The following is a 27,059-nucleotide window of genomic DNA, read 5'->3' as shown; positions in this document are numbered from 1 at the left end:
GGGGGTGTGTTTTTTTTTTTTTTTTTTACAAAGGTAGAGCCAGGGGGACAAAGCAACACTGGAAATTTGGAAACGGGCCTCCTGAGGACATCCCTGAAAAATAATGAATGCTAGAACAGCAGCACAGTGTTTCTGAAGCCCACTTTTCTGTCTGCGATTTGAACTTTTTGCACAGATACTAATACACATTGTAAACAGATTTGATTTTTTTTTTCCATGAGTGGGTGGATATTTATCAGACTTGTACCTGATTTGAGTTGAATTTGTATTGGACATTTCTTGTGCTGATGGTATTTGTGTGTGTATGACAGATTGTGTCAAAGCAACTGAACAGCATTAATTAGGAAAATAGTGTGTCAATAATGCAAAATGATAATAGTAAACTCTCAATTTTCAGTTCAAGGCAGTTCATCATTGAATTGAGTGATGTCATCATCCAGCTCAGTTTAGTTTAAATAGTATCTATGCAATCAAGTCGACGGTATCGCTGGAAATTAAAAGGATAGTTCACCCAAAAATGAAAATTCTGTCATTATCTCAGATTCCATCAAAAATATCTTAATTTGTGTTCCGAAGATGAACGAAGGTCTTACGGGTTTGAAACGACACGAGGATAAGTAATTAATGACAGAATTTTCATTTTTGGGCGAACTAACCCTTTTAAGTGTCCCCAACTAAGCAAGCCAGAGGCGACATCGGCAAGGAACCAAAACTCCATCGGTGACAGAATGGAGAAAAAACCTTGGGAGAAACCAGGCTCAGTCGGGGGGCCAGTTCTCCTCTGGCCAGACGAAACCAGCAGTTCAATTCCAGGCTGCAGCAAAGTCACATTGTGCAGAGGACTCAACTGGTTCCTGTGGTCTTGTCCCGGTGGCCATCTATGAGAAAAGGTCTTCACTGGGGATCTGTCTCTGGGGCTCATCTAGTTGTCCTGGTCTCCGCTGTTTGTGTGTGTGTGGGTGTGGGTGCGTGTACACTTCTTCTGCTGCTAGTTCTGTTGTGTTGTTTTACCATTTGGTACTGGCGTTCATGTTCTGTAGACTCAAACTTCAGCATAATCTATATAGTGTTGCTATAGGTACTAAAGGGATGTTCTAACCAAAAAATTGTCATTATTTACTCACCCTCATGCCAATTCCAACCTTGTATGCATTTCATTCTTCTGTGGAACACAAACGAAGATATTTTTGATTTTGAAAAAAAAACAAAAAAACTAACTACTACAAAAATGAAAATTCTGTCATCATTTGCATGGTCTCATTTTGTTCTAGACCCACTTTTTTCTGTGGAAAGCAAAAGGAAAGGCAGAATGTTCATGCTTCTTTTCGTACATTGAAAGCAACTCATGCACTATATTTCAAGTCTTCTGAAGCCATATGATAGCTTGATTTAATGTTTATGAGAAACAGATTGAAATATAAGTTTTATTCGGTTACTTTTCCTCCCACTGCATCCTCAAATCTTATTTGCATTTGGGTAATTTAAAATATGCTATGTAAAGACCTTCTGCAGCAAGTTTGACTTTTTATATGTAGATCTGCCAACCCAATCTCACTGGAAAATGTAGCAATTTTACATGGTGGCAATTTCATATGAATTCACATTAATTCCTACCACCTTCATAACTGGGGCTTAAGCAGATCATACAAAAATGTATGAATGTGTGAATTAATATGAATTAACCACCAATTTGCCAAAACATAAAATAGAAATTGCCATTAAATTGTGTTGGATCTACATTGGTTTTTATGTGACATGACCAATTAAAAGTTTGATTGTCCAGGAGAAATTTTCAGGAAATAACCACCAAATTTGAGGTATCCTCATACAAAGCTATCATATGTCTTAAAAAAAATAACAGTAATGTAATACACAAGTCATATGGATAACTTAGTGGTTTAGTGCTTAGTGGTCCTATTTTGGAGCATGATGGGTTGGGCCAGGACATTTCTCCTTTTGTTTTCCACAGAAGTCATTTACAGGTTTGAAACGACATGAGAGTGAGTAAATGACAGAATTTTCGTTTTGGTTGAACAATTTCTTTAAACTAACCCAGCACATGTGAGGAATCCCCTGCTTCAGCTCTCATCCAGGCTGGCACAGAACGCATCCCCTCCAGCCAGCCAATCATGCGGCTGTCCCTGCGGCCCCGTCACAGAACCAGAGAGAGAGTGAGTGGGACTTGAAAGAGAAGAGCAAGAGAGAGGTCGCTCTCAGCCTGCCTGAGCTGAGTGAAATAAAACCCTCCCAGGAATCCTTCTCTCTATCTCTGTCTCTGTCTTTCTTTCTCTGAATCCACACATCTAGGTTTACCCGGCATATCACTCTTGCAGTGATGGCCACTCTCTACTCCCACACAGCAGGCTGTGTTATTATGACTGTGAGGTGCTCACTGAGTTTGACAGTGGACTTCGCATCTCCTTCAACATGTGATGGTGCGAGATGGACACCTACACATTCTATAGTTTGACAGCACTGCGAACTCTACCAAACATTCTTTTTTTCTCTCTTCTGTTTTTGATTTAGTTTCTGTCTTAGAAGACAGCTATTTGTTGGTTGTGCTTTGTATTATTGTGCCGTTTGTTTGCATGTTTTCTCATTTGTCTCTGGCTGTTGTTTATTCTGTTCTGCTCTTTGTTCTTGTGTTCGTATAACAGTGTGGGTCTATTCACAAGCCCAATAACATTCTGAAAAACACAAAAGAAACCTGAAAATCAGGATTATATATAACGTTATAGATGTCTTTACTGTCAATCTTGATCAAATGAATGTGAGTGAATGTGAGTGAAAATATTCATTTATTTAAAAAAAATCTTTTGAATGATGGTGTACTACAAAAAAAAAAAAAGTTTCCTAAAATCAAGTATAATATAGTATAATAAGTCTTTCGATATTGTGAAAGTAGTTTGCTGTGCTTAATGCCTGGGGTTGGGCAAATTTTAGTCCATCCCTGCCTAATAGGAGTGGTTCACTTCCAGAATGAAAATTCTGTCATTTACTCACCTTCCACTTGTTCCAAACCTGTATGAGTTTCTCAAATTCTGTTGAACACAAAAGAAGATATTTTGAAAAAATGTTAGTATCCGAACAGTTGATGGGCACCATTGACTTCCATAGTATTTTTTTTTCCTACTATGGAAGTCAGTGGTGCTCATCAACTGTTCAGATACTACCATTTTTCAAAATATCTTCTTTTGCTTTCAACAGAAGAAAGAAACTCATACAGGTTTGAAACAAGTGGAGGAGTAAATGATGACAGAATTTTCATTCTAGAAGTGAACTACTACTTTAAAGCATCTTTTAGTTGACCTGTGACTATATTCAAGATATATTAGATATAATACCATTCTCATAATATTTATTTTACATAGCTTGTTGCATATTTTTGTCTGTTGGCTTCAGTGAATCCCTATAATATCTGCTCAAGCAAGTCAGAACAGAATATTCTTTGACAACTTCAGTTCAAGGTTGTAATTCCATAATCTTCCCTAAAAATATCGCCTGCTGAGATTTTTCTTGGTTGCTTCAAATAGCTATTAAACAAATATCCCCATAAGCCTATCCTATTCCAACAGGCAAATTCTCATCTACTCTGGGGTGCTTATGTCTGCTGGTGTTACACAATCTGTAGATGCTGGAACAAAGCATAATATTAGTGGTGTCATTTACTAACAGCCTAGCAACCACTCTGAAAGCCCTAGTAACCGCGAAGCAACACACTGACAACCACACAGAACACCTTAACACCACGCCAGCAATGTTTGCACAGGAAAGCATCACACACATCAGAATCAAGCTGTATCTCCATGGAGATGCTGCTCTATTGTTATTGTAGCACAGCAACATCATTGTGTTATGATGGTGAATTGACAGCTGAATAGCATTTGAGTGGCGTCCCTCTTCATTTCCTGTTTCTGCAGTTAATAAATAACACGTCTGTGCATTAACATCTTTAAACAGTCCATGAATATACTTCAGGAGCTTGATGGACGTGCATGACATTTCCATGCTTGTATATTGCCAAAGACTGTTTCAGCAAAAGGTAATCTTTCTGTCAGTCGGGCATTGTTGATCTAAACCCAACTGACAGAGGATTCTAGTTGCTACTCTTCATATATTCAGAGACTAGACAGAATATCTGAAATGTTTCTTTTTTCCTCTCCCTTTTTAACTAGAGTGTATTGTAATCTTCCTTCATGTTTATTTAGAGATCGTTCCCCTCATTTTTTCAGCTGTTTGTAAAAGGACTGTCCAGGCAAAAATAAGCATCTAAAAAACCAAACCAAGCCATTAATGGACATTATTTTTTCCACGTCTACATCATATTTTTCATGAACTTCATTGATCTGGCAAGTTCCAGTGTTCTCTTAGAATCCTGTCTATTTGTATTTTTTTCCATTTCCATTTCCATTCCATTTGTTAGTTCATAGTTTTGATTAATATTATAAAATGTGAAAAATAGTTGTATAATTATGGAAATGGGTGGAAATGCTGTTCCATGTTCTGCACACTAATGAAGTACTCTAGAATCCCCAAACTGAAAACAGAGGAGTATGTAGGGAGTGATGCTTGAAGATCAGCTGCTCTACGGTTTCACCGAATGTTGACCTTCAAAAACACTGTTAGCAATTCACTGATTTTGCTATATGAGATAAAGGAACTGTCAATGATGTTATTCCTTTTAAGGCATGTAGGACTGTATTTAAATGTTGTTGTTTTTTTTTTATTATTTTCTCTCTTAGTGCACTTGGAGGATCTTCGGCATTACATATCCCAGCATTCCCCAGTGGAGGCTGCCTCATTGACTATGTGCCTCAAGTGTGCCAATTACTCACAAACAAGGTAAAGAATAATCCCTACTTTTTGTGTGTGTGTTCCTTCATTTAATTACTATAATCGTATAATCAGTTAGGTTACACTATCAGTGAAGTGTGGGTTTGTTTATAGTACACAATAATGTGTACGGATGTTAAAGTTGATGCGCTTGTATGAATTCGCATGCATGTGTTTTTATTTGTTTATGTACATTTCTGATGAGTTTAGACAAGGCCTTATGACAAGTGGAAATAAGATGGAGAAAATGTGACTGTCACTAGCCTGAGGAGTGACTGACATTCCTTTCCCCTGACATCTCTACTTCAGTTCAGCCCCACTCCTCATATCCACACAGACAGCATGAATAATCAACCCTTCCAATCTTCCACTTCATGCCCCACCAGTAGCCCCCAGCTCCTCAGGACACACTCACCTGAACTAGAGTCACACATTAGTCTGCTTGAAAATGACAAAATTGACAACATAGAACTTTTCTTGCCCCCAGTTTAAGTTTATATTCGACAAATTAGATTCATATAAATGAGGGGGTTTATGTGTTTCAGAGTGCTTATATCTACTCCAGTGCTTGCAGTGTAGTGTACTGATTCAGAGGTTTTTGGGGTCATTAAACATCATCACACCAAACAGGAAAACTAATCTTCTCACTAGTCCGCTTTTACAGCCCGTTTGCATTTATGTGCATGCTCTTGCCAATGATTCTAATCAGACTTTCAAGGAAAATGGTTTTTAAATAAAGACTGAAAGTGTTGTTGGAAGCTTAGTGATGGTGACGTTGAAGTCATGAGACTGTCATGTACTTCTTTTATAAGCCTGTTTAGCTTTTTTACTTTTGCAGATTGTATTTAGGCTCCAAAATTTAAAAAAAAGTTGTGTTCATTTGTTAATCATGATGAACAAAATGTTTAAGAATCATAAACGTGTTGGTCACAGAGCTTCATTAATAATAGCATTGCGTTTTTGCTGAGGGTACCACGGTGATGCCAACTGCTGGATTGGCCTACAAAAATATGCCATCACAGCAGCATTCTGTAGTATGTGTGGTGACGAACCAAAATTGAAACCATTATTCACTGATAATTTTAAACTCTGCTGCAGCTCTCAGATCAGATATGGTGCAGGTTTCATGACCCACATCATGTTTGTGAAAGTGACACTATTATGACAGATCACATCTGTGGTAGTAAAACCTGTTATGAATGGTATTTTCTATTCCAGAATGAGCACACAGTCACCGGAAGCTGGACTCTGAACTTTTGCCATAGAGCATGTTCTGTGATCACTGATCTCACCTGTCAGCATCTCCCACACTCCATGCGTGGGTGTAGAGTTCACTGATCCAAAGTTCCTGACACACCTCCTCTAAACAATCAAGGCTTAGAGAAACAAAAAGAACAAGTTTGTGTGTGTGTGTGTGTTTTTTAGAGTGTATGATTCTAACCTCTGCTAATTTAATCAGTGCAAGAGATTCAGAGACATACAAATTAGAGCCCTGCACGGGCCTCAAATATAGGCCCTAGCCTGGCCCTTGTCCGACAGCTTATCAGAATTACCGGCCCGAGTCCGAATTTTTTTTTTTTTCATCACTAATTGATAGATGTCTAAAATATAAAAATAAGGAGAAGCTATGATGTGAAAATTGTCCCGAAGCCCAGCCCTAGGGGCGTAAAAAAGTCAGGGCCCGTCGGGCCCGGGCTGAAATGCAGGGCTCTAATACAAATGCTTACATCTACTTAACAAAAAAACTGTTGTTGCTTTCACATATTCTAGCATTTTCCTCTATAGCATAAGATTGATCAACAATTTTCCTCCAGAATGTTTTGTGGTGACAAATGGAATATTGGCATTAAACCACCAAAATGTTCAGCCATACAGTTAGGGAACTGCAGTCTGCCAGAACATATGTTAAATTCGGGGTTATTTATGTACATCTAAGAGGTCAGTGAGTGTAGGTCACCATCAAGCAGTTCGGGACCTGAGGGTCTTTCACCTGCTGCCAGTGGAGGTCAGAGTATGGCTCTCTCTGACTGCCACAAGCCATCCATCTGTCACGCAGGGTAACAAACATTGGTTAGGCAAACACCTTTCCTGGATGCTGAATCTCATAAACAAGGCATGAAAGCAAAGACTTTCAAGCAGACTTTTTTTTCTTGCTAAAAATGTAGTGTAGAACCCTAGATACAGTATGAGCTCCATATATCACCACCCTTTCACACAAAAAAAGCATCATGTGTAAGTGATTATGAAATACAGTTGTTGTTTTTTTAATTCTAGTAGAAATTGATGAATTTGAAAAGTGATTCCTGTCATAAGACAACACAGATAGAGTCCTGGCCTAATGGTTAATGTACCTGCTCATTCAGATCTTGCTCATATCACTTGCTCAGGCAGATATTTTCTTCAGACAATGTCAGGTCAAGTCACATTTATTTATATAGCATTTTATAAAATACAGATTGTTTGAAAAAAGCTTCATGTTAATAAACAGGAAAACAACAATAATGTTAGGGGCCGTTCAAACAGAGCATGTTTTTCCATTTCCACCGTTGCACTCAATGTCTTGCGTCTTTTGCGGTGTCTCTTGCGCACAGCAAGAAACACAGCACTGACGTTAAAGTAAGTTCAGATTTTAAAGAACACATCTTTTTTTTTTTTTAGGCTTTGCTTTTTTCTGCACTTCACTGTTTTCAAAGCAATAACGTGTTTTGTGTGAATGGCCCGTTAATGTTGTAAAATTCATCAATTACGGAACTTATTCAACTTCAGCTGTAAAGCAGCTCTACAGAAGACTATCGTGACTTTACTCAGCTCAAGTCAGTTAACTGAAATGTTAATTCAGTTCAGTTGAATAACAGTGTCGATTTTGCAAAGGTAGCGTCAGTATCCATCTCAATTCTGTTCAGATTTTTTACATTGTAAAAAAAGTTTCTGATGTGCAGTGACTTTATTTTTTCAGCTGCATTCATTTTGTTATTTTTCCACCGATACACTGTCATTTGATTCTTTATTGCTTTTTTCTTAACACAGGTTCAGTATGTCATTCAAGGATATCACAAGAGGAGAGAATACATTGCTGCTTTTCTCAGTCACTTTGGAATGTGAGTCCATTTTTCCCTTTAAAGACTGCTTAATTTGTCTCTGACATTTAGAGTAAACCATATTCATTTAACAGTCATTTAACAACTTAAAAAGGAGAAACACCAGCAATTTATCATAAAAGGAGCCTAATAAATTAACAGCGTTATTACTAATTTCAGTAGTGATCTAGAATTGTACAAATTCAAATTCATTGTTAGGTTTTTGTATATAAAGTGTTAACCCAATAGAAAGCTAAAAGTGATGTGATACACTTGAGATATAAAACCCTCCAAATCAAGACAATGAATAAATAAAACTGGCCTTGCAAGTCTATACCTGAAGTGGTAACCAGTATAGCTGCTCACCATGCCCCTGTGATCATGAGAAATTAGTTACCAACATTAATTCCTTTTTTTGTTTGTTTAATTACTTAGGATAATTCTGCTTCTAATCTCATAAACAAGTACAAACAGCCGCTTTATAATGGGCTCTAATACACAAGGCACCAAGATGTCTCCAGTTTATTAACACACCTTAATACGTCGTCAGACAACGCAGTCTGGCAAGAGGCACAACCTAGCACGTTGATTTAAAAAAACGTAGTAGGACGACGCATTATTCATATCTCATGGTTCTTCAGTGCTGTTCTCTTTACAATTTTGATATTAAGTATCCTCTGCTAATGGTCCAGAAGATACCATGGCCCTAAAAAGTATTTGGGCTCATAAAAATGTTTGAATGTCATTGCATTAGATGACAAAATAATTACATGATTAAAATTGTAGCTTAAGTGTCCGAATACTTTTTGGGGTTACTGTGTGTTTGACTCCTTTGTCAGTCGTTTTGAAGTCAAGTTTTTAATAGTACAGATATTGCCAATCATGGCAATATTACAGGGATATGCCAAGTTGTCCTTGTTATCTTATATTGTATACAGCAATATCATCAAGTATGAATATTTCTCTATTTTGACTACACCAGGGGTGTGGTAGAGTATGATGCTGTTGGGTTTACCAAGCTCACCCTTCTGCTCATGTGGAAAGACTTCTGCTTCCTGGTCCATGGTGAGATACACAAACATGTCCCCTTTATGCAACCCAGGGTCATTGGAAATATGTGACTCTGGAAAAAAAAACTTGTTCCAGGTACATTTTGCTGCACATTTCCGGTAACACATTCATAAAAGGCTCTATAGGTGATATAATTTGTTTCTCCATTGCAGATAAAAATGCATTTGCTGAAGCAACCGTGCCATTTTAGATTCTAGAAGTCTTTGAGCTTTTTTACTGTGGAAAAAAAACTGCATTGAATTGTATATATTTGTACGTTTTTGCAGAAATGAAGCCAGAGTCACGTATTTTCACTGAGGCTAAGTTGCCATTATATATTGTGAAAATATGAACTTCTATAACTATTCCATGGTGGTATTTTTCATGCTTCACCATTTCTGTTATGGATGATCTGTGTTTGAGCTGTTCTCCATGCTGTCTTCTTGTAGTGGACCTGCCTTTATACTTCCCTCGAGATCAACCTACCCTCACGTTTCAGTCTATCTATCACTTCACCAGCAGTGGGCAGCTCTACTCTCAGGTGCAGAAATCTTACCCCTACAGTCCACGCTGGGACGGCAACGAGATGGCCAAGCGAGCCAAGTAAGAACAAATGAATAATGAATCCTCCTTACAAAGAGCAACCGATAGTTTTCTCCCTGTGAAATTGTATTCCTCTCATTTGGTTCCACTTTATATATAATGGTGACCTGAATGCAGTTAAAGTGAGTTTTCTGGAAGCTTCTGGAATGTGTAGCATTCACCTTTGGACTTTTTGCCCAGCCACACCTCATAGCTGGAGAGCACTCTTTGTCCTGAGTGTGATAAGTGTTAAAGATAATACATTACTTTTGTTTGTGTTTGGCCTGTATCTTATCTCTGCTTGGATAACATTTCCTTTGGCTTTCTGGATTAGCTTTAATCAAGCAGAGAATAAAAATGTAGATGCACTTGTCAACTTTACCAGCTTGTATGGACATTTATTTAGTCTTTTCTGCAATGATCGGTTGTAGTCTGTGTTTCCTTACTTTTTGAACATATATCAAACTGTAGCATTGTAGCAATGCTAAATACAAAAAAATGTACTAAAAACTTGACTAGTCAATATTAATACCAGCATAATCTAATGATTCTTTATACCAATTCTGTGGTCCAGCATTAAAAATTGTAATTATAAAGTTAAATGTTATTATAAATATTAACACGTTGAATTAAGTAGTCTTTAAGTAGAAAGTATCGTTTTTCTAGTAATTTGTCAAGTTAATAGTCAGGAGTTCAGGGTGATTCACATGTAAGTTTCAACATGACACTGCTGTTGTTGTGTCTCTTTCTCTTTCTCTTTCTTTTCTGTTTCTCTCACTCTCGTTTTCTCTCTCCCACAGGGCTTACTTCAAAAGCTTTATCCCTCAGTTCCAGGAGGGGGCTTTTGCCACCGGAAAACTGTAGATGTACTGTGTGAATTAGGAGCTCTCTGATTTGAATGGAGAGTCTATAAACATGATGTACAGGAGACAGCATGTGCTCAGAGTCAAGCAGGAGTCTGTAAAAGAAACCTGTGATTCGCAAGTCTGCCAACTAGTACTCTTCAATGTTGCAGCCCTCATAAGCAATGTCATTTGGTTCATTTAAAAGTACTGTGTGTATTTTATTTTTTTTATTTTTTTTTTTATTTATATGCTATTTGTGTTTTCTCATGTTCTTTATGTAATAGATTACATCAATAAATCAAGTTACTTTGCTGCTTTACTCAGTTTCTGGTTTTATGTTTTAAAGTGTTTTACATTTTTAATTCATCCACTGATTAATTTTTCTGTCAGGACCACTATCGTCAAAGATGACTGACAATTAAGGTGTCGTATTCCCACAGGTTGATGGGGATCAGCTGAAGGTCAGCTGATGCAAGCTTGACTAACGTGACCTGCCAGAACTAACACTACGCTTGATGTTTTGTACCTGTTTATTTTAGGCAAATCTGATAAATATTTAGCTGAGCTGTATCAATGTGTTATTTTGGTAACACTTCTACAATAAGGTTCCATTTGTTAACATTAGTTAACTACATTTAATAAATACCATAATAAATGCATTGCTCGTTAGTGCATTGTTGCATTGCTGCTAATGCATCGCATTGTTAGTTATTGTTAATTAATGCATTAACTAATAGAAATAGGAACTAATTCTAAAAATCAACTCCAAATCTAAAGTTCAGTAAGGCCATGTTTGGAGGAATGTGAATATCTTGGATTTGATTGGAGTGGCTGTCGATCATAGCTCTCATAACTTGTGTTAGCATTTATTACCAAGGTCAGACAACGCCTACATTCTATTATCTGTTACATCTAGTCTTTTCACCATTCAGTTTTCATTTTGACTGTGTCAGGAGAAACTATGAAACCAAAATGTAATCATTAGCACCAAACAGGTTGGATTATTTGAAGCATCAAATTCCGTTTAAAGGGGTGGTTGATTGCGATTTCACTTTTTTAACATTAGTTAGTGTGTAATGTTGCTGTTTGAGCATAAACAATATCTGCAAAGTTACGAAGCTGAAAGTTCAATGCAAACGGAGATATCGTCTTTTAAAATTCTGGCAGTTTAATGCCTACAAAAACAGCTGGTAGGGACTACAACAAGTTACTTCCCGGGTTCGTGACGTGACAAACCCAGATAAACCCCGCCCTCGAGAAAGGGCAGCAAAGGGGGCGGGGCCATGCTGCGCTGCTTTAGAGAAGAGGAAGAGAAAACTAGTGGTGCACATAAAAATCTATTCATATACGAATCGCGATTCTGTCTTCTAACGATTCTAATGGATTCACAAGTTTCAAAATCAATGTTCTAAAGCAGCGGTTCCTAATCCTGTTCCTCACATCCCCTGCTCTGCACACGCTCTGCTCTGCATCTCTCTCTCTCTCTCTCTCATTCAGCTCAGCTCCAACAATGAACTGTTACGTTTATACACTTATTTTCACATAGCTATGAGAAGCGTTAAACATGGACGCGATCACAGCACACTGGGCTAGCTAACCAATCAGAGCCCATCGCCTATTTCTGAGGGAGGGGCTTCATAAAAGAAGGAAATGATCAGTGAGAAGGGACAGAGCGGTGTGGAATAAAAGTAAAATATGTGAAAAATAATGCATTTTTGTAAAAACAAAGCATTAACACATGTTAGACTGCACCCCATAAACACAATCAAGCCTAGAAAAAAAACAGTGAACCACCCCTTTAAAACTAAGAATGAGCAATGGTAATGATCCTTGCCCTAGCAAACACTAAGTGTGAGGTCATCAGTATTTAACTTGAAGAGAGAAAAAGAGTTCAGCACAAAACTTAATGTTGTTTCAATATTATTTGAGTTGCATCGCAAAGCTATTCATACCTCCATACTAGTTCGTAAATATGTATGAAGTAAGTTGTTGAAAAATGTCGTTAATTTTTTTTCCAATTAAGATTCCACAAAACTGGAAAAAGCATCTAAATTATGAGCACTGTTATTTCTAAAAATGGTTCATTCTAGTCTTGTTTGTTTAATCTTGTAATTTGCAAGAAGAGTGTAGTTGAATGTGTTGCACTGCACTTTGAAGGATTTGGTTCCAATTTGCATGTACGTGTGAGTGAGTGAGTATCTGCATGTGTTGTATTCTTGTGATGGAAAAGTGTCTTGGAGTGTCGTCACTGTCAACACTGATTGCTTTTAACAGGGTTTCAAACTTGAACCAGAGTGAACATTTGTGAGTGTGTTCGTTAAGGGAGTGTAGTCATGAACGGGATGTGTGGGAGACAACCTACAGCTGAAGGATGGAGCGACTGTAAGAGTGAGAGCTCGCTTGTTTTCATCATTAAGCATAGGGGTCATTGTCAGGGGTCTTTGTTGGCCTGGGGGTCTGCCCTCTGCTATATTTGTTGTTGGTAATGTAGGAGCTGTCATGTCTAATTGGGAACCACGGGATGAATGCATTTGGGGCCTTTAATAGAATCAAGTCTCTTAATAAAAGAATTAATAACAAGATTCTTTTTGTCTGTTTTCCTTTCTGTACATGCTTGACACTGTAAACATTTCCGACCTGCTGCTAAACTGGCCCCGTCAGACTGTGTGGACCCCCATTTAAGGTGGTGTTGAGAGAGGTGAACGAAAGGTTGATGGTCCCTTTAAGCCGAAACAGCATTCAGATTTGTTTCTTTTTTTAGCACCCACTCCATCAGCTCTAGTGCTGCATTAACAGTAAATTGCAGTACATTATGGATTGGGAGGAAACAAAGTGCTTCCTCCAGTGTATTTCATGCACATGTCAGCAACTTCTATATCAAAGTCTAATTTTAATTTCAATAGTTTATATCGAAGAGTTGTAATAGGGATGCAGAGGAATAAACAGCTGTAAATGAGGTGTAGTGTGAACCTATTTTCAAAGACCTTGTTTTCTTTTTGCTCTCCACTATTAGTGCCGGGGTCTTGCCTGCCAACGTTGCTGCTAATTCCCCAAATCCACTAATCTTGCTTTATTTAAACCATCTTGATGGCAGCAGGCCACAGAAAATAAAAAACTTGGCAATCTAAATGATGCTCAGATTCATCAATTGCAACGGTATTGTCATTCCAAGCGAGTAAGTTAACCGTTGAAGGAACTGCTGCTGACAGTTTCAGTTGTAGAGGCTATTTTAAAATAACATCAAACCAGCCGTTAATCTGAGTGTATACATTTCTAATACAGGTTTAGAGAAGTCCCAGCCACAATCGCATTTCAAAACAAGTTTTCCCCAGTTTTTCCTCCGTTTTCAGTTTTTCTCAGTGTTTCTGAATGGTGATTATTTGGAAGATGAACAGTGAGAAAATTAGTTAATGCAATTTAAAAAATAAATAAATTTTACAATAAGATCCCATTAGCTAACTTTAATGCATTAACTAACAATGAGAAACCATTTGTTACAGTATTTATTAATCTTTATTAATGTTAGTTATATCTGTATATAGTTACTAGGGGTGCGACGAGATCTCGTGGCACGAGAACGTGACTGGCGCAGACCTTTCAGATATATTTGCATTACACTGGCTCGTTCACCAGTGGTGGTATGTAAGATATTTTGTTCACATCAGGCAAGTGGTCGCATGATAAGCGGGAAAATTACGCAGTGTAGTCTTTATCCAGTCATAAAAACATAATTCAGTTTAACGCGGAATTTGTCAAATTTTGAATTAATTAATCAAAAGTAGGTCATTACACTTAAATCAAATCAGACATGGACTAGTATCTGTAAATATTAAGCAACAAAAGTCGATTTAAATATGAATCCTGTATGTTCTGCCTGTCTCTGTTTATGAATGGCGCAGACGCGCGGTTTCATTTACTACACACACACTGAAGCATGCCTGACACTCGCGGTGATTTCAGCGTCTGCCGTCTCACTAAATGAGGACATAAACACATGAACAACATCTCCAGAACTGCTCTGAGAGTCACTTCATGAGCATTTTAGCGTTTGATTTGAGTAAAACTAGCGTCATATCTCATACACAGAACTGTAAAGATATTCACGGCAACCCGTCAAAATAAAAGTCCGGTTTGATTTGAAGACATTGTGCCTATAACTATTTTTCAGTAGAATGTACATAGCCTACTACTACTACTACAATGAAACAAACATTATTTTTTAAGGAATAATCACACAAAGCATTTCTTCAATGTTTTAATTTTAATAGTAAATCCCCTTTGTTTGCCAAAAAATCTTGTTTGCTTAATTTTCAAAAATTAAAAGATAAATGATAAATTAAATTAATGTTTTATGCCTTCATTTGATAACCAGAACAAAATGTAAATATACAACACAGAATTTATGAGGGGGAAAAAAATCATAAGGCTACTTTAAGAAAAAAATGAATAAATTCAGTTGTTTCATGCATTCAAATAATTAGACATGTTAAAACACAGAATTTGGTAACAATAAAAAATATAAATAATATGGTGAGGAAAAAAATTAAACATTTCATAGGGCCCTAAACATGTAATTTTTGTTAAACTTTTAATAAATTGATGTGAAAATGTATAAGTTTCATGATTTTAATTAATAAGAATAAAAGACTATTTTCCCCTATATATTTCATCATTGAGGAGTCTAAAAATCTCGTCTCGTCTCGTTCTCGTGAACCCAGTCTCGTGTCTCGTCTCGTCTCATGGGATAAGTGTCTCGTCACACCCCTAATAGTTACATAAAAATACAACTGTTTATTGTTACTTCATGTTAGCTCAGGTCCATGAAATAATATAAACAGATACAACCTTTGATTTTAATAATGTATTAGTCCATTTTAAAATTAACATTAACTAAGATTAATAAATGCTTTAGAAATATTTTTCATTATTAGTTCAGGTTAACTAATGTTAAAAAAAGAACCTTATTGTAAAGTATTTTTGTTTGTTTGTAAAGGCTTTACCTTAAAGCCTTAAGAAGAAGAAAAATCTATTGCAGTAATTGTCCACCATTATTTCATTATTCATTATTTCATAGGTAAAAATTAGTTTGATTCACTGAACAAAATCTGTATTTAAAAAAGTTTTTAATAGGTTTATTAGGATATTTAGGAAGACTCAGCAACATTTTTGATGCAAAATGTATCAAATCGAAAAGGTAACAAAAATATCAAACCATTGTTTTAGCCAGATTATAAATTACAGTCATTAACATGTTACAGTGTCAAACTAGGTGTTTGAAACCATCATACCGCTGATTGAGAAAATAAGGTTATAGTTGCTGATACATAGTTCATGTGACAACTTCCCCATGTGACAACTAGCCCCAGTGTCCTCTATGTGCTGACATCTCTAGGTCTAATCGTAATCTCCAATAGTGGATATGACGCCCCTTACTGTGACTTTTGCCTCTGTCCTTACCTTCCTCCAGAAGAACGTCATCCAAGAAATAATCAAAAGAGAGGCGGGAGAAGTCCAGACGTTTGGTTCCCTTTCATCTGCAAGGCAAACTCCAACATTAGATAGAGTTTTGATGTCCACAATAAGAAAGAAAAGAGAACGCAAATGATTGAAAATCCCATTTGCCATCTTAGATCACCTCACCCCCTGGAGATGCAAAGAAGACAGGGCAGCGGCAAACATGAGAGGTAATCGGAGCGAAATAAGGAACATTATGAAGGCCTGAATATGTCAGAGCAAGGCTGACGAAACGCGGTCGCCACCTTTGCCTGTTTACCACTGCTGAGTTTCCCAAGCTGTCAGGCCTGGCGATTTCATACGCGGTCACGGTTATTCAATACATTCCTCTGGAAAACAAAAGACAAACACATCATTAAAATAAAGTCGCTGAAACAAACATTTGTGAGAGGGGAAAACGAGAGACAAAATTTCCTATTCTGGTAACTCTGGGATACTTTGTGTCCTAAAGTCTGCAATTTCAGTGTGATGTTAGTGAGAGTTTATTCCCCTCTTCGTCGTCTTGTTCCAGTGGGGGAGAGGAGGGGGCGGCAGGGATTGAGGATTGAGGATTTCAGCGGTGGCGGCACTCGTATACGTGGATGGGGTTGTTGATGCGAGCCATGTTTGGGATGATGGAGCTGAGAGGCTTAGCTAATTTGGAAGAGTAGAGAAGATTTGAGGCCTTTTGTTGGAGTCTGTTTGATCTGTTGCAGGGGGGAAAAATGGCCTCCAAGATGTCATGGAAATGAGAGAATTACAGTCTTTTTTGCCTCGCTTTGTCAATGTGCAAGATATGTTTTCACCCTTGCTTGATAATAACTTCCACTCGTTAAGCCCTGATTGTTAATTGCTAATTACTCTCCTCCTAGCCATGCATCAAAAGGCAGGAGAGAGCCATGCTAAGCGGATCAAACACGGTCTGTTTCTGGCTCTGACTGGTTTCTGCCGTTGTCTCCCCCTCACGTTTTTGGGACTCGGTTTATTTATTTATTTATTCCATTCTCTTTGGGATATGATGGGGGGATGACAAGATGAATGCAGATTTTCTCCCATCTTCCTCTGGGCTGCAAATCGTAAATGTTCGATTTAGACCTGTCATGGATTTATAGAAGCAAACCCCTCAGGTGCGTCAGCCCTGGCACACAGCTCTTGGCTTTTGCCAGTTTAACTTGGAATTAAAGAGACTGACACTCCATTTGATATGGAGCATTTGTCAGCGACTAAAGATGTGGTCACTTCTTCGTGTGACTTTTTCTGAGATCATTTATTTTAGACATCTTATTTCGTGCAGATGTCTCCGAACTACTTTTGTCCATCCTCAAAGAGTCATGCCCTTCCATGTTCCCTGCATTCCTCCTACTCTCCGTGTGTGGTAGTGCCTGGCTGGCGGCAGTACCTGGTCAACTGTCAGGCTGGATTGAGCGTTGACCGCTGTCAGGCTGGGAGATGTGCTCTGATGGCCTGTCTGGCTGATTGACCTGTCAGAAGGAGTGATGTATGCAAGGTAGAGTCGCATGGACGGGTGCACGCTGCAGATCAAAAGCCAGGAATCTTTTTTAGGAATTTTGTGAACCCTATAGTCCTCGACCTATTCTCTTCAAGAATTTTTACATGGAACTCCAGATTTGTTTGTTTTGTTTATTGTTGTATAATAATTAGACCAGTCCTTATTAAGGCTAAATGGATATATCAATAATTTTGTGTAAGTCTAATAAAACTTGATTGAGACGCATTCAGAGTTATTGCTGCATCTCATATAGATTCAATAAGCCCCATATCATTTGTACAAATAGTTTAATAGATACACTACCCAGATAAGTTTAGTTGGCGGTAGGCCTGCATTTCTGTAACACCCATGGCCAAAATTGTTAAAATCTGCTTTCCATAATGTTTCTCTAACAGATATAGATTTTGGGAAGAGGGAGATTTGTATCTTTGCCAGAATTTTGAGTGGCACATAAAAAATAAATGAATAATAAATTTAAAAAAAATACATTATTGCTTTGCATTTCTTTGTAAGTGGTACATATCAGTTTGCAGTTCTATTCAAACATGATTGTTTTTGTTTAAAGACACTTTCATAGTGATGGTGTCATTTACTGTACCCACGCTGGCTAAATTAGAAAATAAAGATATGAAAATATGAATACCTTAATCGCTTTAATTAGCTTATAATTCTGCTTGGGGTGAAAGGGCCTTATTAGCAGATATTATCTTGTCATATTCTTAGTTTTGAGTAGGAGAAGATGGCACTTCATTTTGTTTTGGTTTTGTTTTGCTGTAATTAATTGACCATGTAGGTTGTATTAAACATTTTTACATTTAAAATTAATATATAAAGCTTTTTATGTAAGTTGTTTAAAGGCAACAAGTCAATGGTTTCCTTTTTTAGCTTGTTTCAGCTATTAAACAAAAAAAAAAAACACTTTTAGTCATTTGTTATACACCAGCAATTACATGTTCCATATTAAACTGCTTTTTACTTTTTAACTGCTTTTTTTACTTTTAAACTGCTTTTAATAACTTTTACATAAACTGTTAAAAATAATAATCCTATTTATTTTTTTTTTAAGCTTTTTTCTTGGAGGAAAATGTCTAACAATAGTAAATGACATCTAAGTCTACAAATCTTTTGTTAAAGGAACACTCCACTATTTTTGAAAATAGGCTCATTTTCCAACTCTCCTAGAGTTAAACAGTTGAGTTTTACCGTTTTCAAATCCATTCAGCCGATCTCCGGGTCTGGCGGTAGCACTTTTAGCTGTAGCTTAGCATAGATCATTTAATCTGATTAGACCGTTAGCATCTCGCTCAAAATTGACCAAAGAGTTTCTGTATTTTTCCTATTTAAAACTTGACTCTTCTGTAGTTACATCGTGTACTAAGACTGACGGAAAATGAAAAGTTGCGATTTTCTAGGCCGATACGGCTAGGAACTATACTCTCATTCCGGCGTAATAATCAAGGAACTTTGCTGCCGTACCATGGGTGCAGCAGGCGCAATGATATTACGCAGCACCTGAAAATAGTGCCCAGCACGCTCCCTGTGCAAGAAGGTGGTCACATTGGTTATGTTGACGGAAGTTAGCCTATTTTCAGGCGCTGCGTAATATCATTGCGCTTGCTGCACCCATGGTACGGCAGCAAAGTTCCTTGATTATTACGCCGGAATGAGATTATAGTTACCTTATGTCATTTTTGAGCGAGATGCTAACGGTCTAATCAGATTCAATGATCTATGCTAAGCTGCAGCTAAAAGTGCTACCATCAGACCCGGAGATCGGCTGAATGGATTCGAAAACGGTAAAACTCAACTGTTTAACTCTAGGAGAATTGGAAAATGAGCCTATTTTCAAAAATAGTGGAGTGTTCCTTTAAAGGGCACCATTTATATATGTTGAGGATTAAATTGTATTAAGTTATTTAACATTTTAATGTAATATGCTTTTACGTAGGTTGTAAAAATAAGTCTCTATATTGTTTTGTAAGCTTGCTGTGATGCTATACATATATAATATATATTACTATAAAGTAATATACTATATATAGTAACATATATTACTATAATTCTGTTTATTATTAATAAGTTGTATTATTCATTGAACATTTGGTAACTTTTATGGCATTGCTGTGCTAATAAAACCAGTTAAAAGTGATCGAACCTGAAACTCATAGCCTATCTGTAGTGCTCTAGACCTTGAATCTTTAATGTTTTAATGTGGTACAATAAACATACCCTTTTAATTAGTTTTTGATGCAGAAGTTAAATGCATCATTATTGCTTACCAAATATTTAACTCCAGCACAGCTGTAAACTGTTGACCTTTGTATGTGCCCTTGACCTCAGAGGTCCTGCCCTGCAGGACTTCAGAAGGAGAGCTAGACAAACAGTGGGCAGCAAACACAGTGAGGAGAGTGTATGGAGGAACGGAGGAGGCTCAAACCCCCCTAGCTGCTTAATTAAATTTTCCACTTTTCCACACTTGCATTAAGCTTTCATTCAACCGGACAGAATGGATGCTCCAAAGGAGTAAGCCCCAGAGAGGGACACTGTTCCCTAACTGTTCCACTTCCTATCCAAAAGAAATATGTGTATAGCTGTAGTAATGGTAATGCCATAGGAAATTGGATAGGGTCAAAGTAACACTCAATTTATCGTCTGTTTCCATTTCTGTAAGGTGGAAAGAATGTCACTTGCATTGTATGTCTCACCTCTCCTGTTCTTTAGGCTTGTTATTGGGTGTTATACAAGGGCAGGTGGAGACAAGTGAAGTTAAACTCATGTACAGACAGGTCAATCGTCAAGAGACTGCTGCTCACTGAGTCAGCATGGTTAGATCTCTTTAGGATTGACAGACAGATTTACATCATAAGGAGATGATGCAAGAAATAATAGAAAATATGATGATATTATCAGTTATTTATTGCATCAGCTCTTTACAATCATGCATTTACTATACCACAACTTGAGTTATTTCATATAGTACCATGCAAAGGTCACATCTGACTTATGCCTCGGATCTGTACTGAGTAAGAGAAACTCTAACTCTAAATCTAAATTGAAATCAAAGTGGAAGTGATTAAAAAAAAAATTTCATAATAAAACTGATACATAGTTCCAGTTCTAGATGCTGATTGGCCTGAAAACACACAATACAGTAATAGTCTATGGAAAAGTTTAATAGTTTATGGAATTGGACAGAAGCTGCATCCAAAGCAGCGTCTATACCACAAAAAATATGTGACTGTTTAATGCTGCACAGAAGTACTCAAGCGCTGAGGAGCTAAACCATTAAGGTCTTTATAAGTAATTAGTATAAGTAATAAGTAATTAAATACATCAAGTACATCTACAGTTAAAACAATGAGGACACGTTTGTTCTTTAACTCCTCCTCAACAAATTACAATTGCAGTTAATATGTAACAAATTTGCCACAAAGCTCCTTTGAATCTGCGGCAATGTTTGCCAAAGGTTTCCTCAAATGTTTGCAAGAAAAGCAGTATTACGTTTTTGTAAGAGCTTACAAATGCTCACTCGTCCCTCCTTTCTTATCAGTGAGGCTTGTTGTGGTAGCTTGCACCTGGGCTTTTTACAAACTGGTGTATTAGTCCTATTTATGTACTGTCACATTCCATGTTTATAGCACTTAAGACACATCAACGAGATGCAGACAGTTTTACAGGAACCTTATCCGATCAGACAGCCCAACACTGGGTCCACACTTGTGCTCTAAACAAATAAATTAGCATTCCAACAGGCTTGCTCCTCATCTCCATGTGCATTCATACTTTACGTAGATCTAAAAGAGCAACCTTGCGTTCCGAAACAATTTTCTCCATTGTGTTCAGTGCCTGTGATGAAAAGGACTCCGAAAGCGGCACCTGACAAAATAATTCGCAAAACAAGGGGGTAGAGGATGTTAAAACTCTCAGATATACCTCTGCATCTTTCCTCTGCTGCCCTCTCGGAATAAAAGCTCACTGTGATGGGTCATATTTGCCTTGGCCAAACACCGAAGGTTTACGGGAAGACCCTCTTGCAGTAAAGACCAATTTTATATCTTTCTGTCCCCCCACCTCTCCTATTTCTTCTCCATTTGTTAAGTTCTTCCACTATACGCTCTTACTTTCCAACCCCCTCTTTGTTTTTAAGTGGCCATCACTTCATTTTGTCGCTCTTTGTTTTGAGTCAGCCACACGTTTGTGACGCATTTCCTTCCATTGTAACAGGAACTGATTCTTGTAGTAATAACTCTTTCAGAACCACGGTCAAAGCCGCAGTTTGTGTTTGTGTATAGGTGAATTTAGCATACTGCCAGCAAAAACAGTTTTTTTAAGACTACTGGCAAGCATAAACACTTCTTGTCAGTTTTCTAAAGGAAGAACGTTTTTCGGTAATAGGGGGGCATGATATCGTAAAGAATGCTTGCATACATCACATTCTTCCTTGCCGAAATAGATCCTGACCACTTGGTTATAGACAGCAGGTGGTGGAAATATAAGTATATAAAGAATGCTCCATTCCGTGACAACTCTGAGTCATTGTAGACGAGTCTCTAGGATTTCTCCATTCACAAACATAAACAAGAATTTAAACGTGAAGTTGCCTGGCTATAGAATTTGGGTCTTTAACACAGCATTCATTGTTCTCAGCTGTCCTAGTCATTTATGAAGATGCTCGTCTCTGTGTTTACCATCTGATCATTCAAAATAATCATGAACTCTTTTATAATTGAATATTTTTGTTTTAATATGTTGTCTTTGTTAAGAAGTTGTTCATCATTGCCTTAGTAAAGAAATCAAGAAATGACCAATGAAGTGCTGTAATAGCAGATGTTTGAATTTCAGCTGTGGTTTTGCTTGGAGAATTATTATTGTGTTGCATTTACCATTTGAGCAAGTCTTTCATATACCAGGGAGATTATGTACAATAGACAAACCAATGCCATGTTTCCTACTTCTCTGTAATGCGATTGGCTTAATCAGTGGAAATGTTCCAGCATGAATTCATGTTCTGTCCTCTGAGTTTCGTATTCCCTGCAGGCCTGGAATGTTCACATTGTAGCTCTGTTCTGTTTCAGACAAGTCTGCATTAGTTGCCAGGGAAATCTGCAAATAAAATTTCAAGAGATCAGTGAACCACTAATCTAGATCAGGTGTTTTCACTAGTCAGTAATCCACAAAACACTTGCTCATCGGCCTCCACCCAAGACTCCCAGGCAGATCGTGACCTTAATTAGGCACTCAGTGCCACCAAATCTACCCCATATTGCATAAAGACAACAATTGTGGGGATTCCAGCATGAAACTATAGCCTACTGTTCTGGCATTAATGTATGTAAATCAGTTTGTGCTATGTCATTAAAATATGTGAAAATTTTAGACTTGTGCCGGTATTCGGTAATGCGATATATCACGGTAAGTAGCAAATGTAGCTATTGCTCATTGTGAATGTTAATGCATTAACTAAGGTTAACTAATGAGGTCTTATTGTAAAGTGATACCTATTGGTCTTTATAGTTTTTTTGCACTTTAATCTGTGTACAACTTTTAACTTTATACATTTTTCTGTATTGCTTTATTGCATTTAAATGTTCAGTTATTTTTGTTATAAGAAAAATGTTATTAAACCTGTTACACTGTATTATGACAGCACTTTAAAAAAAAACTAAATTTCAATATCGTGAAAAAATACCGCATACCGTGATAAACAGCATTATCAATTAATCGCAACATGAAAATTTTATACCGGCATATCCCTAAATGTTATATAGTTTTGTTACTGTTTTAACTCACCCATCATTTTCCCCATGTGATGGAGAGTTGGGCACTGAATTAACAGGTTAAATACGTGATAAACCATCAGTAAAAGTTATATTGCCTCCTTACCTTCCCCATGTGCCTTCATTGTATTTACCTCATATTACAGTACCAGTCGCCACGTGCATCCAGGGCTAGAGACGTTATCAGATTAGAATGAATGCGTCTCATATTAAATCTGGGTTAAGGAGCTTATCCATTTATCAGTATATTGCACTCATGGCCAAGTTAATGCTATGGTGTATGGCCACATGCGATGGAGTATTGTATATGAATATGGTAATCTGAAATAGTAACCTTTTCGTAAGGGCATAGTAATTACACATAGTTATGTGGTTACACTTCTGTGTATATTGTGCATACTGTATGATTTCCGCTTGTTTTCTTTCCACTCAGCTATTTATGGCAGTTATCGATGGTATTAGACTAAACATCGTCGTATTTACCCTGCGAACAGCTATAATTATCTTTCTCTAAGAAGAGATCAGTACTGTGCCAGACAACGACTGACGTTCACCAACACCGGGAACGCGCATCACTTCTGTTCTTGTTCTTTTCCATAATGCTCAGCTATCAGATCAGATGGCAGACAAGTATAGAGAAACACAAACGACAGCCCTTCACAGATATAAAGAGAAATCATAAGATGTAATGTATATTTAGTTTGATCGTAGTATATTGCATATTTATTATTATTATTATTAATGGCTTATTGGTTTACATGGCTTATTCAATTAGTTTGTGTACCTATCAGTCTAATGATGGGTATGTCTTGTGCACCGGTGTTCACTCATACGTTATCTTCATAATTAACTCCAAATCAATTACCTCAAAATGAACTCATCTGAAACGCATTACTGCAGTGAAGTGTTGAAATATTTCCACTTTTTCTGTTTATCGCTGGTAATGCATTATGGCGACATGTCAAACTAAAAATCAATGTTTCCACAACAACATTGGTTCCAAACCCGACTGGTACTGTGTTAAAATGCATTTATATAAACCATCTCCATATCATACCCATGTGTTATGTATCCACAACATGCATTTCTACAAGTATATATATATATATATATATAAAATATCCGATTCCTACACGAAATAGGATGGACTCCACGTAGGACTGTAAAACTCAACTCTAAAAAGTGTTGAAAATTGTATTATACAATTGATAATTCCCCTCCCCCAATACATTTTATTGTACCACTGGCGACATCTATCTGTTCTCCTGGCTGTAAGGGTGAGTTTGATCCAGTCTGGGTTCAAAATTATGTCTGAAGAATTGAGTAAATAGGTTGAAAAACGGTTATGATGAAATAAAGAGTTGAATAATACAAAAAAAAAACTACTGAATTAAGAATCTTGTGTTTCGACCTCCCGAAAGAGTGAAAAACTAAAACTCCATGGTGACAAGAAGCGAAATTTAAGACATGCATGCTTGCAAATTAAAAAGCGCACACACGGTTCCGAGAGCACCATGCTGACCGCAAAGTTATGCTCTGCGGCCACTTTCTATGAAACCCACGACCACCCGCTACACACTCTCCCCTGTGTTCCGTGCAGGACCCAAGAGCATGTGTCCACAGAGACCACCCAGTGAAAGTTAAAGGTGGGGAAAGAGGGGAGGGAATCCTTGACGCGTCTTTACCGTGCCTTTACCAAGAAAACCCATGCGCGTGTGCTCTGACGCAACTGCCCATTTTTGGAAACATGCGTCAATGGTCGAAACCAACTGTGAAATGGGGGTGGCCTTGACAAGCAAACAAGTTTATAAGCAAATTAAAGCATTTTATACATTTCTCCTTTGCTGAATTGCTGGTTCTATAACTTAGAGTTTACCCATATTCTTTCATAAACGTTTCATTGGATAGTAACGTCTGGCATAATTCTATAAAATATACAGGCTGCACCCCTATTTTGCTGTGCGACTTATCAAGGCTGTGACGCGTAGACGCAGGTTGGCGTTGATAAGCGGAGCTACGAAGTAGAGTAGTGCCATTGAAGTGAGTCATCTAACGACGTGACCTGTAGAAGACACTGAAGTTCACTTAGTCGCCAAAATCAGTTCAACAAAGTCCAGAGCGGTACACTCATCATTGCCGTGAGTCACTGCTATAGGGACAGGACTAAACCTACGAGAGCACCGAGTTCACTGAAGAAAAGTAGGTGCTTCACTGATATTTTTTTTTCTTCATTTTCATCTGGTTCAGTAGCGTTGATTTTTTAGGCATTAGGTTTACACGGGAACATCTATTTATTGGACTGTTAAAGAGACTACAGAATTTGAGAGCGTTGACTTCTCTAATAATATAATATTGCATAGATACGCCTGGATTTAACATACTGACCATTAAGAAGTATTTTGGATATCATTTTTAGGTTAGGTATAAAGGAATCGATTTGCTTGGAGGTGCTTCTTTTGCCTCTGAAGACACTCTGATCGTGTGGGAATTCATTATCAACCTTCTGAAATCTCCTCCTCTTTCCCTGGATCATGTACCAGGATTACACCGGGACATACGACACATCCTCCCGCGGCAGCAGCAGCTCACCAGCGCACCCGGACACCAGCCCCATCCCCGCCTCCAACTACCAGGTAGCCTACTGATGCGCTTGAGTGTCCGTATACTGATTACACTTCAAATGTTTACACACTTCTGGTTTACATAACTAGTCCTACCATGTTATCATAGTTAATTCCAAACTAACAGGTAACGATATGCATTTATCCACAGCATATTCGCTTCACACACTTTACATCACAGTGCTCATACTACATTACACATACTAAACGACGTGTTGTTGCAATAAACAACAATGGCAATATTTAATTAGAAGCAGCTCTGCTAAATAAGAACACATTAGCACATTTTCTGTCACGTAAAAAGTGACCACACTTTCTATACATCGAGGACTGGCAGTAAGAGTGACTGGCTGTCGTTTTCATGATGTAAACTGAAGTACATTCAGTGGCCCTGTATGCATGTTTTTGATAGAAAAGCAACTCAAGTGTTATAAGTGCGTAAAACTTATATACATGCATACCTTAAGAATACAGCGTATGCTACATTTTTATATTACTATTTTTATAAATTGCTAGGTTTTAGAATAGGTTAATCGTTTCTGATCATTATTTTCAAAAGAAAGTGCACGAAGGACGCATATAGGTTTTATGCATCGCCGCAAAATGCGTAAAATCCTATCAGAGGAATCCGTCTCGCTCTCTTAATAAATTATTCCCAGAGGTGATTTTTTTTCCCCCGTCTTGCAGTCTATCGTTTTGTTAACATGTTGGCACGCATAACATTATGTTTCCGTGGAATTAGGAATCTCGTCAGATAAGGGTAGCAGTGGCGTGGGTGGTGTGCGTAATGTGAAATAAACCCACGGAGAGCGAGTACGTAGTGGCCACAGGATGCGACACTTCCGGGACTTCCACACAGCTATTGCACTTTACTAACCTTCAGAAAATGTTATATCTGTTTATCTGAAAAAAAAAAAAAAAAAACTTTTATCCGTAGTTAAACTGTAAAGTTTAGGGTGGAGAAAATGAAGCCAATTCGGATATCGAGTACATGGACATTTAAAAAGATGAGACCAGTGAGGACTTGTAGCCTATACCTAAATGAAGACATTTTACACAGACTTTGGGTTATACATTTCAAAGAACTGACTAGAACTGGCTGATATGATGAATTAAATTCAATTGCAATAGACCGTTTGCAGTCAATGCCAGTTAAACAATTATACTTTAGTAAATGCATGTTTTTAATACATATGAGTGATGGGGATGATAGGATATATGCATATTTCTGCATGGAGAAAAAAGCTCACAGACTTGCAAAATGGTCTATG

At 37.5% G+C, this 27,059-nt stretch overlaps 2 protein-coding genes and 1 long non-coding RNA gene across 4 annotated transcripts in view; 2 read left to right on the top strand and 1 right to left on the bottom strand.

The window, feature by feature from the left end:
* LOC107697534 (BRCA1-A complex subunit BRE-like) overlaps window positions 1–10,605 on the top strand; it is a 91,235-nt gene extending 80,630 nt beyond the window's left edge. Inside the window, exons 7-11 of the mRNA XM_016498333.1 lie at window positions 4,743–4,842; window positions 7,861–7,931; window positions 8,893–8,975; window positions 9,410–9,563; window positions 10,343–10,605. Coding sequence (XP_016353819.1) covers window positions 4,743–4,842; window positions 7,861–7,931; window positions 8,893–8,975; window positions 9,410–9,563; window positions 10,343–10,406 — 472 coding nt within the window. The 3' untranslated portion in view covers window positions 10,407–10,605. The remainder of the gene's footprint in view (window positions 1–4,742; window positions 4,843–7,860; window positions 7,932–8,892; window positions 8,976–9,409; window positions 9,564–10,342) is intronic.
* A 2,371-nt stretch (window positions 10,606–12,976) lies between these two features.
* LOC107697533 (uncharacterized) overlaps window positions 12,977–27,059 on the bottom strand; it is a 21,288-nt gene continuing 7,205 nt past the window's right edge. Inside the window, exons 2-3 of the long non-coding RNA XR_001635212.1 lie at window positions 18,565–18,568; window positions 12,977–12,987 (exon numbers count right to left, since the gene is read on the bottom strand). This is a non-coding gene — a long non-coding RNA (uncharacterized LOC107697533). The remainder of the gene's footprint in view (window positions 12,988–18,564; window positions 18,569–27,059) is intronic.
* The window catches only part of LOC107697532 (fos-related antigen 2-like), a 7,097-nt gene continuing 5,239 nt past the window's right edge, over window positions 25,202–27,059 (top strand). The window contains exons 1-2 of one of the 2 annotated variants that reach the window (XM_016498332.1): window positions 25,202–25,366; window positions 25,708–25,800. Coding sequence is in view for 1 of the 2 variants with exons in the window: in XM_016498331.1 (XP_016353817.1) it covers window positions 25,699–25,800 (102 nt within the window). In the remaining variant the exon portion in view is untranslated. Of the gene's footprint in view, window positions 25,367–25,583; window positions 25,801–27,059 lie in introns of both variants that reach the window. The other variant, XM_016498331.1, reaches the window with a different exon arrangement.

This window comes from Sinocyclocheilus anshuiensis, unplaced genomic scaffold (genome assembly GCF_001515605.1).
Source record: "Sinocyclocheilus anshuiensis isolate Anshui unplaced genomic scaffold, SAMN03320099.WGS_v1.1 scaffold1534, whole genome shotgun sequence".
Taxonomy (NCBI): Eukaryota; Metazoa; Chordata; class Actinopteri; order Cypriniformes; family Cyprinidae; genus Sinocyclocheilus; species Sinocyclocheilus anshuiensis.
The sequence above is the reverse complement of the archived record's forward strand: the minus strand, read 5'-3'. Positions and strand labels throughout refer to the sequence as shown.